The sequence below is a fragment of the Larimichthys crocea genome, unplaced genomic scaffold (genome assembly GCF_000972845.2).
Source record: "Larimichthys crocea isolate SSNF unplaced genomic scaffold, L_crocea_2.0 scaffold33, whole genome shotgun sequence".
In the NCBI taxonomy this organism is placed as follows: domain Eukaryota; kingdom Metazoa; phylum Chordata; class Actinopteri; family Sciaenidae; genus Larimichthys; species Larimichthys crocea.
The window spans coordinates 683193-696041 of NW_020854355.1; the positions used below are offsets into that span (position 1 = coordinate 683193).

The window sequence follows — 12849 nt, forward strand, 5'->3', positions numbered from 1 at the left end:
CATTGTCGTCTTCGTCATCATCATTGTCGTCTTTGTTGTCGTCGTCATCATTGTCGTCTTTGTCGTTGTTGTCATCATCATTGTCGTCTTTGTCGTCGCCATCATCATTGTCATCTTTGTCGTTGTTGTCATTATCATTGTCGTCTTTGTTGTCGTCGTCATCATTGTCGTCTTTGTCGTTGTTGTCATCATCATTGTCGTCTTTGTTGTCGTCGTCGTCGTCATCATCATTGTCATCTTCGTCATCATCATTGTCGTCTTTGTAGTCGTCGTCATCATCATTGTCGTCGTTGTCACCTTGGGTATCTGCTCCTCCGCTGTCTCGATCTGCATGTTAAACCATGTTAAAACGCCAAAGTCACAAAATAAGACAAACAAAGTGATGGAGGCAGAGGTGGAGCAGAAACTCAGCTTCACCTTAAATGGACTGACAACACTGATACTGAGTGAAATGAAAGTTTAGCTGTTTGTTCAGTCACATGCTCGTCCTGTCTTTAAAGCTCACGCAGCAACAGATCCCAGGTCAGAGGAAGAGCAGCATGAAGCTCTGACCTTCTCTTTGTGTCCGTCAGGTTACACCAACCTTCCCTTCAGGTGGTTCGAGTATCTGAAGGAAGCAAAGTCTGTGGCTGCTCCGGTCAACCTTTTCAACAAGGTCAGCTCAGCCTCATCAGCACCAATCATCTTCAGATGAACATGGTGTAACCCTCGCACGTCTTCTTCCCTCCTCTGTCAGGACGTCCCTAACCACGGCTTCCGGCCCGGTATGAAGCTCGAGGCCGTGGACCTCATGGAGCCCAGGCTGGTCTGCGTCGCCACGGTGACCCGCATCGTCCACAGGTTGCTACGGATACACTTTGACGGCTGGGAGGACGAGTACGATCAGTGGGTGGACTGCGAGTCACCTGACCTGTACCCAGTGGGCTGGTGTCAGCTGACCGGGTACCAGCTGCAGCCTCCAGCTGTCAATGCAGGTAACACACACACACACACACACACACACACACACACACACACAATTAAGACTTTACAGAAACACTAAATGATAAATGAATGAGATAAAAATGTGTTTCAGGCTGCAGAGATCTTCAGTCAGCAGCATCCAAACAGAGGAAGAAGTCCCAGCAGTACAAGGGCCAGAAGAAGAGTACGTCTGTGAGACAATGTGAAGTATACAGAAATGAAATATTTCAATATTAGGGGTGCAACAGTACCTGTGTCTGTACTGACCCGGTCCACACAGAGGCCTCGGTTCGCTTTATTTATCTAATTAACTCCTGACGACGCTGAAAGCTCAGTGGATCTGCGCTCGACTACTCCGCCTTAGGCTGTGTTGTCGAGCGCAGATCCTCTGATCTTCATTCAGACAGATCCTCCTCCGTCCTTCAGTTCTGACCCTGATGGAAAACGTCCAGCAGAACCTGAGGCGGGCAGAGCTGCCACACGTTTCATTTCAATAGGCATGACCTGTGAGCTGTGTGTCTGCACCCCGATGAATGTCTGAGTAATTGATTTGAACAAACGTCACAGGTCGATGTGATAAACGTGTTTCTTCTCTCAGAGAGGAAGTTGCCCATCGCTAAGCGACCTGTGAGTCTCACCGGCGCCATGGTAACAGGCGTCCCCAGGAGCCTATCAGGAGACGAGAACGAGACTCCGCCCAATTACCCATCACCCCCTACTCCTGCCTCAGCGGCCCAGCCGGCGTCCGTCGACCCGGAGAGCCCGAACGGCGAGGGAGGGGCAGGTACACAGATTTACTCTGAGATGTAATCGAGTACAGAGAGAGTAATCCTGAACGCCGTCTTGTGTTTGTGCAGCTTCTCAGATCAAAGAAGAAAACCTGGACGCAACTTCTGAAAGCAACGGGTCATCTGCAGCGTTCTGCAGCAGCCACGACCAGTAGGCCTCCATCCGTCCTCCATCTGTCCTCCATCTGTCCTCCATCTGTCCTCCATCCGTCCTCCATCTGTCCTCCATCCGTCCCATCCGTCCTCCATGTATCCTCCATCCGTCTTCTCCTCCTTCCTCCATCTCTCTGTTGAAATAGTTTACTGTGATGAAATCAGAATTGACTTAATTAATGATGCACTTCTCTTCAGTCAGAAGCTTTATCAGCATTAACCTGACAAACGTCCCTCCATCTTTCATCCCTCCATCTTTCATCCCTCCATCCTTCATCCCTCCATCCTTCATCCCTCCATCCTTCATCCCTCCATCTTTCATCCCTCCATCCTTCTCTTTGGGCTCAGTCAGAGCAGAACATGTTTTTATGTTCAGAGCTCGGTGCTGTGCTCGCAGGACGTTGAGGTCTCGGCTTCAGTAACCTGACGGAAGTTCAAATATTTGATATTACTTCCAAAAAAATTTGCGTTCAAATGAGATAATGAGAATTAATTAATTGTTAGTAATTATCTGATTCAGAGCTCCGTGGCTGTAGCTGATGCTGGTCGGACCGGGCTCCGTTACCAAACTCTGTCCCGTCATCTCCAAGAACAAAATGTTCTCTTAGTGCGTTGGACGTACTTCTGTCTGAAACAGAACCACACGCTCTGACAGTCAAAGAAGATCCAGAAGAGGACGGAGCACGGGAACGTGACGGGAAAAAAACCTGAGAAAAACTTTTTATGACTTTTTCAACGCCAAGATCTTTGTGTACGTGTTCATGTGCTGTGTTCAAGGGTCCAAACTCTTGACGTAATAATCATAATACTGGATGCTGTGTAATGTCATGTTGAGATTAGCAGTCATTTAAAATGTGTGTGTGTGTGTGTGTGTGTGTGTGTGTGTGAGCGTTTCAAACCAGCCAAAAGTTTCAAACTGTCAGACTTTCAGTTCAATCATCTCAGCGTCAGAGTATGCAATAATAAATGTCCAAACGTGCAATAAGAGATTAACGTCAGTCTGAGGGTCGATGCTGGATTCTCAAACAAAAAGTTCAATGTTGGTAAATCTGAGCGGAGCCTCGTGTCGATGAAAACTAACAGAAGCTGGTTCATATTCAGAAAATGAAAACATTTCATTTTAACAGAGCAAACAGCAGCTGTGCTACTTCTGTACTGTTCTGTATACGGACGCTAATATTTTGTTCTCACCACTGTACGTTATTAAAGAGTTCCTAAAAAAGAAGAAGGGTTAGGGTTAGCTTCGATTCTTCCCAGTCAGTCATCAGTGTGTTTCAACTGGGCAGCTCTGTGTGTGTGTGTGTGTGTGTGTGTGTGTGTGCGTGTGTGTGTGCGTGCGTGCGTGTGTGTGTGTGTGTGTGTGTGTGTGAAGCCAAACTTCCCTCAATAAATAACGAAATACACCGTAGTTCAGCAGCTAACGCTAACGATGTCTTCAGCTGCTAACTACCTCGATACCTCGCAAAAAGTTTATTGAATAATTATTAAAATAAATAATTATGGAATTACAGAGATTACTTCAAAAACACTGCAGAGTATATTTGATTTATTGGTAATAAAGATGATCACGGTCTGAAAACGTTGCGTCTAATAAATCAGCAATAAATAAAATTAATAATAAATCTACAGAAATAAAACTCAAATTTTAAACTACAACAATATAGTTAGACAAACAAATATTTAGTCTTTGTTTTGTTGTCACAGAAAGTTACCACAATAACTGAACCGTTAGGATGCTAACGTGCTAACGTGCTAACGTTTCATGGAGAGAAAAAAACTTGTGTTAACGTGTTTGTGTGTTTGTGTGGCTGAATGTGTCAGCTGACTCAAACGTTCTGTGATGTTCAGTGTGTGTTCATGTGTATGGCAGTGATGTAATTTATAAATGCCATGAGTGAGTTTTAAAATATCATTATGAATGTCGATTCCCTCGTTTGTGTGCATGAGATTCAAGCCCAGACCCTTTTTCTGACTCTGGACGATGGTTGTCAGTTTGTAGTAATTAATCATCAGATCTTCAAAGTTTGTCTCGTTAACGGTAGAGCTAATCAGACTGCAGCAACTACAGCGTAAGAGGCAATCTAATCTAATTAGTCGAAAACTGTGACAGAAAATATTCATTACCTTTTGTTGCAATGAAATAAAATATAATTGAAAATCTAAATTATGATGAAATATATAAACAGATTAACGATTAACTAGATTAGTAAATTGACACTGCTAATTACATCATAATAATCAAAAGTATGGAAGCTCATTTATGCCAAAAAAAGAAAAAAAGAGTCTCAAAGTCTCATAAAACTGTAAAATCAAGTGCCATAACACGACATGTGACGTGTGTCATAAAAAAAAAAAACTTTTTTTATATTTTGGCCTAAAAACACAAAATTTTCATTGGATGTCACAATTTTGACATTAAATACAAATTTATGATTTTTACTGAGCAACTCAGATTTTGGTCTTGCAAAATGCAAAATGTCTTAATTTTGATTTAGTTACTCGAAATTTATTTAAAAAATATTTTGACTTTTGAAATTAAATTTCAAGTATTTTGGTCTTTTCTCGACAGAAATGGACTTCCATATGAACACGAGGTGCCTGAAAGGCTTGATGGTGACGCACAAATCAAATGTTGTAAAGAAGTGTGTGTGTGTGTGTGTGTGTGTGTGTGTGTGTGTTTTAAACTGTGTGTGCATGCATCGATTGAGAGTCTTGCACACTAATGTAGCTGTGTGTGTGTGTTGTCTTTTGTATGTGAATCTCCAATAATGTCAAACTGTCTTATTTGTATTACGGTGCTATCTATTGATGATATATATATATATATATACACACGTTTGATAAAGTTTTTATGGGATGACTTTGACAGACTGTGACCGAGCTGAAGTTGTACTTGGACAGCTGTTTGCGATACATTTTGTATACGGTGAAAATCGATGTAAGGATTCATGTTCTCTGTGACAGTTGATTTAAATGGTTGAATCCTTCCTCGTCAGTGTGTGATGTTCGGTGTGTGTCAGCAAAGGGAAGGACGACATGAAGTGACGGCGTTTTCTTGGACTGTGGTTGGAGTCCGGAAAGCAAAGATCAGCTGTGGTTGCTTTTTAGTTTTTTAGACACGTTATCTCGAGATGGCAAGAGTTTTATTGTGGATTAAATTGCTGTTACCACTGATGTCAGAGTTAAAGTCGAGTTTTAAATGACGAGATCAGAGATCTTGGGTTGGGCACAAAATAAAATGACAGGTTATTAAATCAGCATCAGGAGTTTATTATGTTGACTCAAAACCACAATTCCAGAATACAAAACATTATTTCAAAGTCACGAGTTTGATGTCTTGATATAAAAAAGTCTGGACAGTGTAGAAATTTTAAGAGCTGATTAGTTTTATCAAGGGAAAGGTGTCCACATTGTAATGTCCACATTACCTGTAATACATGGACGGATTGGGTTGAGTCACAGACAACAGTACCTGTCCCAAGATTGTGGATGATCTGAAGAAATCAAGATAATTAAATCATGATCACGAAAAACTTTAAACTCGACATAATGTGTTTGGAAATGATGCTGACAAAACAATTGGCAACCGTGGCCGCTCTCTGGTTCTGACTGGTTCTGACCGTGGCCGCTCTCTGGTTCTGACTGGTTCTGACCGTGGCCGCTCTCTGGTTCTGACCGGTTCCGACCGTGGCCGCTCTCTGGTTCCGACAGGACTCGGCTGCCTTTATTGACATTATGTGAATTTGATTTGACAGAAAATGGAGCTTTCGTATCGTCTTGTGTTTTTGCTGCAGTTTCACCGGCAGCCTTTAAAACCTGCGAGACCGAGCCAGCAATAAAACAAAAGTCAAAGTTTGCAGATCCAAACCCAGACCGAGAACATTTCGTTACTTTTCTTTCTTACACGCGCCATTGGATAAAAAAATAAAGTTGAGCTGTTTGTGTGTTGATGTCCGTTTGTCCACATGTTCGTGCTGTGAACGCGACGTTACTGAGCTCTTATGTTTAAAAAAACAAAGTATAAATAGATCAAATCTATATATGTGTATGACAAAAGAAATGTAGTTCTGTACTGATGTTAACTTTCATGAAGCTTTTTTTAATACATTGTGCAATTTTTTGGCAGCATGATTGTGAAGAAATTATTATTTAGATGACTCACTTTACATTTTTTATGCAATAAAAAAGTTATGAGAAAAACTATTGAGCGAGAGTAATTCTTATTAAATTGTTTGCTGATGACACTGTGAATTATTTGTGTTTTTATTTCAGAACTTGACAAAGCTGATTCAAAACAGAAAATTATACTAATTGCATAGACAAAGCTGATTCAAAACAGAAAATTATACTAATTGCATAATAATTATTACATACCGCAACTCCAGAACAAATCAACACAAACATATTGTACAATCACAATGACTGATAAAATGACAATGAATTACAATGAATGATAAAATGACAATGAATTACAATGACTGATAAAATGATTACAGCAGCAGTGAAACCTGTGATAGAGACAGAGAGACACAGATGCTCAGCAGCAGCAAATCATCAACTAACTATAAACTGTGATGGAGATATGGCAGCAATAATGACAGTAGTAATATGTGTAGTGGACGTCACTCCCTGTACAGATTGTAAAGCCCTCCGGGGAAAATGTACTTTGTGACTTTGGACTGTACAAATAAAATCTGATTTGAGAGACCAAGATGACGAGTGTGGTTCAGACAATGAGTCGGTGTATTTACACTCTGACAGAAGCCGATTGAATCTAATTAAGAGATAAACGCAGTTTATGTTGATACACGGACTGTTGGCAGCTGGAAACAGAAAGTTTGGAACAGTTTCAACAGTCGTCTACGCCGGGCTGTACAGATGCTAACAGGACATAGTAGAGTTATTACAGAGTCATCAGCAAAGCTGTTATCAGTGTGACTTGGATCCTTCGGTCTGCTCCCACATTCAGGCCTCTAAAAGGGAATGAAAGCAAGTTCACCAGCCTGGCTCTGGATCGGAGCCTGTTTCCACCCTGGACCTCTGGACTCCACCCAGCAGATCTGAGGTCAGCAGGGTCACCTGATGTTTGGGATGATTGGCTCAGCTGCTGAGGAGGGTAAGATTCAGCTGATGGTTCTGTTTGGAGCCCAGTGACTGAAGCTCCCATTACTGATGTTCAGCCTGAAACGTGTAGATTTACCCATCAGCCCGGAGTCCACATACCAGACAGCAGACCAAGTTTCTGGCCTTGACGTCCCAGAAGGACTCAGATCCAACAGTGGAGTCATGTCACGGACACCCTCATAGAGCAGCAAATGTGGATTAATCCACCACTGAAAATAGTCCCCAACAATTGCTCTATGTCCTAAAACCTAAAACCTAGAGCCAGCAGCCAGGACACGTTAACATGTAGCATCAGTTTTAGCTTCAGAGGGAGCAGCGTGCTGATTGGCCTGTTGGGGCGCCAAAAGTCAGGTGGAAGGTTCAGAGCTAAAGGCTAATGATGAGCACCGTTCATCTGTCTGAACGAGTTCATCCAAGTTTCTGTTTTTATTCAAAATCTACATTTTTTTATAATGTTTATTAAAAATATATATTGACACATTTTAAAAAAAGTAAACGAGTACATTATCTGTACCGGATACTTCCAGTCGAGTATTTCATCAGGATGCTAACATGTTGACAACAATAATATTGTTATTGTTATAACATTATTATAGTCATATGATGTTTTTTAATAACACTAAAACAGTTCAATACTGAAGATATACCACAATACAACTTAAGCACTAATTTAACAAATAATTAATAATTTAAATATAACAGTACTCTGAATATAAAGCCATGTAAACAGCACATTCTGTTATTCTGAATGTAACATTTTCTTGTAACATGTGGAATATATATAATATTTATTATTATTCAAGTTTCTTTGGCGCTGCATGTCGATGTTTACCACATTGATGGCGCCATCCTGACGGGAACATGACGAGGACGTTTATCACAATCAATCAATCATCTTTCACCTGATCTTTGGTTCATGAGCCAAACACCTGCAGAACTACAAACATTCCCATCAGCCTCAGCGGGACTTTGTGCTAATTAGCGAATGTTAGGTCTCTTAATTGTGCTAAGATGGTGCTATGTTAGCCTCATAGAGCTAACTTGTAAACACAAAGTGACTCGCTCAGAGACGGTTTGTGGTGTTAACATGAGACTTTATTGAGAAGTGCTACATGTCGATTAGTGAAGACCAAGTCAGAGGATCGACTACAGGGAAGACCGGAGTGATGGGGGTGGGGTGGGGTGGGGTGGGGTGGGTGTTTACTGGTTGATGATTGGCCAGTTTACTCGTACAGCCAAGGCTGGGCGGCGGGGGTGTAGTTGACGAACTCCTCGGCCTTGAACCACAGGTCGATCTCAGTCTTGGCGTTCGCCACGGTGTCGCTGCCGTGGATGATGTTCCTGAGAACGGAGGAGGAGGAGCACGGTTCAGATCCATTTTAGATCTGGATTCAAGATTTCTGACAGGTGTGTACGTGTGTGTGTGTTTACTCACCTGCCGATGTTGATGCACAGGTCACCACGGATGCTGCCGGGCAAGGATGCAGCGGGGTTGGTCTCACCCAGCATCATCCTGCCCAGCTTCACAATGTCCTGTCCCTCCCACACCTGTAAACACATGGACACACCTGTAAACACACCTGCCCTCTGTGGGGGGTTACAAAGCCAGGCAGTATAATCAGTAACACTTTGGTCCACACGGGGCGCCAGAATCAACAGAGAATAAAAGTTCTCGATGTAAACGATGCTGCTGAATTTAACCGTGTCAGGTTGGAGGAATGATCCGAGCGTCACGTCTCAAAGTGTTCGAGCGGCAGATCCATGAAAGGAGAGAGCGACCGTGACAACAAAGAGGGTGTGAAGAGAGACGAGCGAGAAAGATAAAGATATCCGACTGACAGAGTGCCAGAGATGTGTGGGACGTCTGTGTGTGTCTGTTTATTGTACACATATATATATATATGTGTGTGTGTGTGTGTGCGTTACCATGGCGAGGACGGGTCCAGAGGACATGTATTTGCAGAGTCCAGCATAGAAAGGCATGTCCTTCAGGTCCAGGTAGTGCTGCTTCATGTGGTCCTCAGAGGCCTAAACACACAAAATATCAAACTTTAACACAGCGGGGCAAAGTAACTGAGTACATGTACTGAAGTATAACTATAAGGTACGAGTACTTTACTGCAGTCTTTCCATTTTCTGCTACTTTATTATTTATACTCTATTGTAGTTTTCTGACAGCTCGAGTTTTCAGATTAAAAAATACTTTTAATAACATTTTAGTGTTTATGAGGAGTCCATAACACTTAATGAATGTTTATAACAGAGTTCATTAGTGTGTGTCACGTCAATTAACTGACAATAAATGAACCTCGGTGTGAGTTCATCCTCGCTGGCGTGAGCTTGCATATGGATTATTAATCCACACAAACAGTGGAGGTCACATCACTGTGGGATTAACAACACACACACACACACACACACACACACACACACACACACACACACACACACACACACACACACAAACTGGGAATAACTGTGTGATAGAGTGTGATAGTGTGTGATAGTGTGTGATAGCGTGTGATAGAGTGTGATAGCGTGTGATAGAGTGTGATATAAAGTGTGATAGAGTGTGATATAAAGTGTGATAGAGTGTGATAGAGTGTGATATAAAGTGTGATAGAGTGTGAGAGTGTGATATAAAGTGTGATAGAGTGTGATAGTGTGTGATAGAGTGTGATAGCGTGTGATATAAAGTGTGATAGAGTGTGATAGAGTGTGATAGCGTGTGATAGTGTGTGATATAAAGTGTGATAGAGTGTGATAGTGTGATAGAGTGTGATATAAAGTGTGATAGAGTGTGATAGCGTGTGATAGTGTGTGATAGTGTGTGATATAAAGTGTGATAGAGTGTGATAGTGTGTGATAGAGTGTGATAGCGTGTGATATAAAGTGTGATAGAGTGTGATAGCGTGTGATAGCGTGTGATAGTGATACGAGTGTGTGTCCTTTGGTGCCACATTCAACCACTCAACAGCTGTCATCAAAAGTGTGTGTGTGTGTTCTTGTACTTCTATCGTTGTGGGGACTATATTTGTATACACAACATGTGGACGTCACGTCCTCATAAGGCTGTTTGATCGTATTTTACCCCGTCGCCGTGGTTACCTGCAGGAATTTGGCAGCCACCAGCTTGAAGCCTCTCTGCTCGAAGCGCTTGATGATCTCGCCGCACAGTCCTCTCTGGACGCCATCGGGCTTCACAGCAACGAAGGTACGCTCCATCTTTACTGATCGAAGGCTGCAGACACCAACGAAGAAGAAACATACGTGAAGTCACGCTGGAAGCTAGCAGACACACATCAAACATTAAAGTGTTGAGAACCTGGAGAACCTGAAGAACCTGGAGAACCTGGAGAACCTGAAGAACCTGGAGAACCGTGAAGGTTCAGCTCAGACGATCATATGTAAGCACTTCAGTTCAGTGTCAGCACTTTGGTCAACCTCAGTTGTTTTTAAATGTGCTTTATTAATAAAGTTTGAGTTGAGTCATTGTCCCAGCATGTGTCTCATCATGAACATATTGAATTTCTCCTCATTAGAGGAACTTCATTTTGCTGAATGTGAAATCCAAACTCTGTTTCTTCTGTCTCAGCACGGAAACCATCCGCTGTAAGCAGACACCGGCTCATAGTGTCGGACAAAGCTTCTAATTTTACGCCTGTCGGCGTCCGTTCATGTGAAGCTGATCTCGGCTGCGAGCAGCTGTGGCAGGAATTCAGGCTGAGAGAGCGGAAACAGCGTGAGGAGGTTATTCCAAACACGCACACACTTCAGGGCTGAAGTATAATTAGGACTGCGGGTCACATATTGAGGTTTGAGTTCTGCTGATTTATCAAACAATGATCCGGTCCAAAGCACTGCATCTGTACCAGCAGGACAAACTGTTTAATCTCAACCCTTTTCCTGTAGCGCCACCATCAGGTAACATCTAAATCTAACAGCCAGGTTTCTATTAGATTTTCATTCATGCTCCTCAGAGGATGAACTAAACATGTCAGACAGATGTTTGGGTGTCACAAGATGTGAATCTGATCAGATCTGACTTTTTTTGACGTATTTGCTGCAAAGAACACAAATATGATACATGAATCACATGATTAGAATATTAGGTTTGTAACTTCTGTGACTGCGTTCAGAGGGCGGGGAGGACGCCTGCAGGGAGCAGCTGTTTGGCAGCTTCAGACGATTTATGAATCAGTTTGTGTGTTTACATTCACACCAAGAATACGATTACTGCATGTTTGACACATCTGGAGAAGAGGATTGAACAAAGATTTTTAAATTATTCAGAAAGTTTTTTTCTGAATACTCGGAGCTCGTTCATAAACTTTAGACTGTAAATGATTTCTGGTTGAGTGGCGTCGCGGACAGAAACCGCCTGTCACACGCGTGCAGCTGTCCAACATGTCTGCACGAGCTGCAGGACGACACGCGGACATGAAGTCAGCCGGGTTTACCCATGCTGACCCAACATGACTTCATGTTCAGGCCAAATGAGATCATGCTGTACAACAGCTCACTGCAGAAATGCATTGTGGGAGAAACGGCGAGCTGCTTGGAGCAGATTGTTGGTGTTAAAATGATTTTATGAAACTTAAACTGTAAAAAGTTACACACCAGCACTGAGTAATGCTTTGTGGTGTGTGTGTGTGTGAGTGTGTGTGTGTGTGTGTGTGTGTGTGTGTGTGTGTGTGTGTGTGTGTTCATATCTACCTTGGTTTCGGGTCGAGGAGAACTTGTGAAGACGGGCAGCGGGGAAGCAATCACCGAGGCCGAAGACCCGGAGAGGAGCTCTATTTAAAGGGTTTACTGTGTGGGGGGAGGAGGGAGGACACGAGGAGGAGGACACGAGGAGGAGGACACAAGGAGGAGGACTCGAGGAGGGACGACACGAGGAGGGACGACACATGGGGGTCCAAGAATATGTGTGTGTGTGTGTTAGTGTGTGTTTGTGTGCACACTATGAGTGACTGACTCAGTTCAGATGTTATAACTTTAATAAACTGACGTCTGTTATCCTGATGGTGCTACGCTGATCAGCTGACAGGGAGTAGAGCCGGTGTCGTGCCAGAACCGGAGCTGTTCTGTAACCAGGCTCAGCAGCTTCTATGGACATGATGGCAGAGGAGACGAGAGTGAAGAGGACGCTGACGGAGGAATCTTTAGTAACTGAATCACAGTCCCTGAGTTTGGCATGTGCATCTTCTCTACAGACTACAGTACCCATGATCCTCAGCGTGTTCTTTTAGAGACATTCAGAACAAAACGCTGCAGCACAACGTGATCCAAATAAGAACCGGTCCGCTGAGCGAGCTTTATGCAGGTCCTGCGTCATCACTTGGACTCAGACTGAAGCTCAGGCTGAGTTTTGTGTTGAACAGCAGGAGATGTGATATCTGATGACAGACTGAAGCAGCAGGTGAAGGAGTTCAGACGGAGGGTCAAACATGGCACTGCTGACGGGGCAGGGGCTGAGCCACCACACACACACACACACACACACACACACACACACACACATTCATATATACTGATGGCATTGGCTGCCATCAGTATATGAATGTGTCATCAGTTTCATACACATTCCCACAGCCTTCAGGAGCAATCTGGGGTTCAGTATCTTCGACATGCAGCCTGGAGGAGCCGGGGATCGAACCTTCTGATTAGTGGACGACCCGCTCGGCCTCCGAGCCACAGCCACCCACCTGGCGACCCTGCAGGGCCCACGCCCTCAGGTTGGACTACATCAGAATCAGAAACTTTAGTAACAGAGTAAAAGTACTTAGTTACTGTGAGTTCCCTCAGGTGTGTTCTGCTG

At 43.3% G+C, this 12849-nt stretch overlaps 2 protein-coding genes across 3 annotated transcripts in view; one reads left to right on the forward strand and one right to left on the reverse strand.

The window, feature by feature from the left end:
• LOC104937775 (MBT domain-containing protein 1) overlaps positions 1-5164 on the forward strand; it is a 10824-nt gene extending 5660 nt beyond the window's left edge. The window contains exons 9-14 of one of the 2 annotated variants that reach the window (XM_027276260.1): positions 573-655; positions 737-974; positions 1076-1147; positions 1562-1747; positions 1821-1902; positions 2425-5164. In XM_027276260.1, the coding sequence (XP_027132061.1) occupies positions 573-655; positions 737-974; positions 1076-1147; positions 1562-1747; positions 1821-1902; positions 2425-2440 (677 nt within the window). In that variant the 3' untranslated portion in view covers positions 2441-5164. Of the gene's footprint in view, positions 1-572; positions 656-736; positions 975-1075; positions 1156-1561; positions 1748-1820; positions 1903-2424 lie in introns of those variants that run through there. The other variant, XM_027276261.1, reaches the window with a different exon arrangement.
• A 2937-nt stretch (positions 5165-8101) lies between these two features.
• Positions 8102-11851, reverse strand: LOC104937772 (nucleoside diphosphate kinase B). Its single transcript, XM_010754078.3, has 5 exons — positions 11745-11851; positions 10137-10269; positions 8955-9056; positions 8464-8576; positions 8102-8369 (listed from the first exon to the last, which is right to left on the reverse strand). Exons 2-5 carry the CDS (start codon positions 10251-10253, stop codon positions 8252-8254), a joined length of 450 nt encoding a protein of 149 aa, XP_010752380.1. The 5' UTR covers positions 10254-10269; positions 11745-11851; the 3' UTR covers positions 8102-8251.
• Positions 11852-12849: the final 998 nt, after the last annotated feature.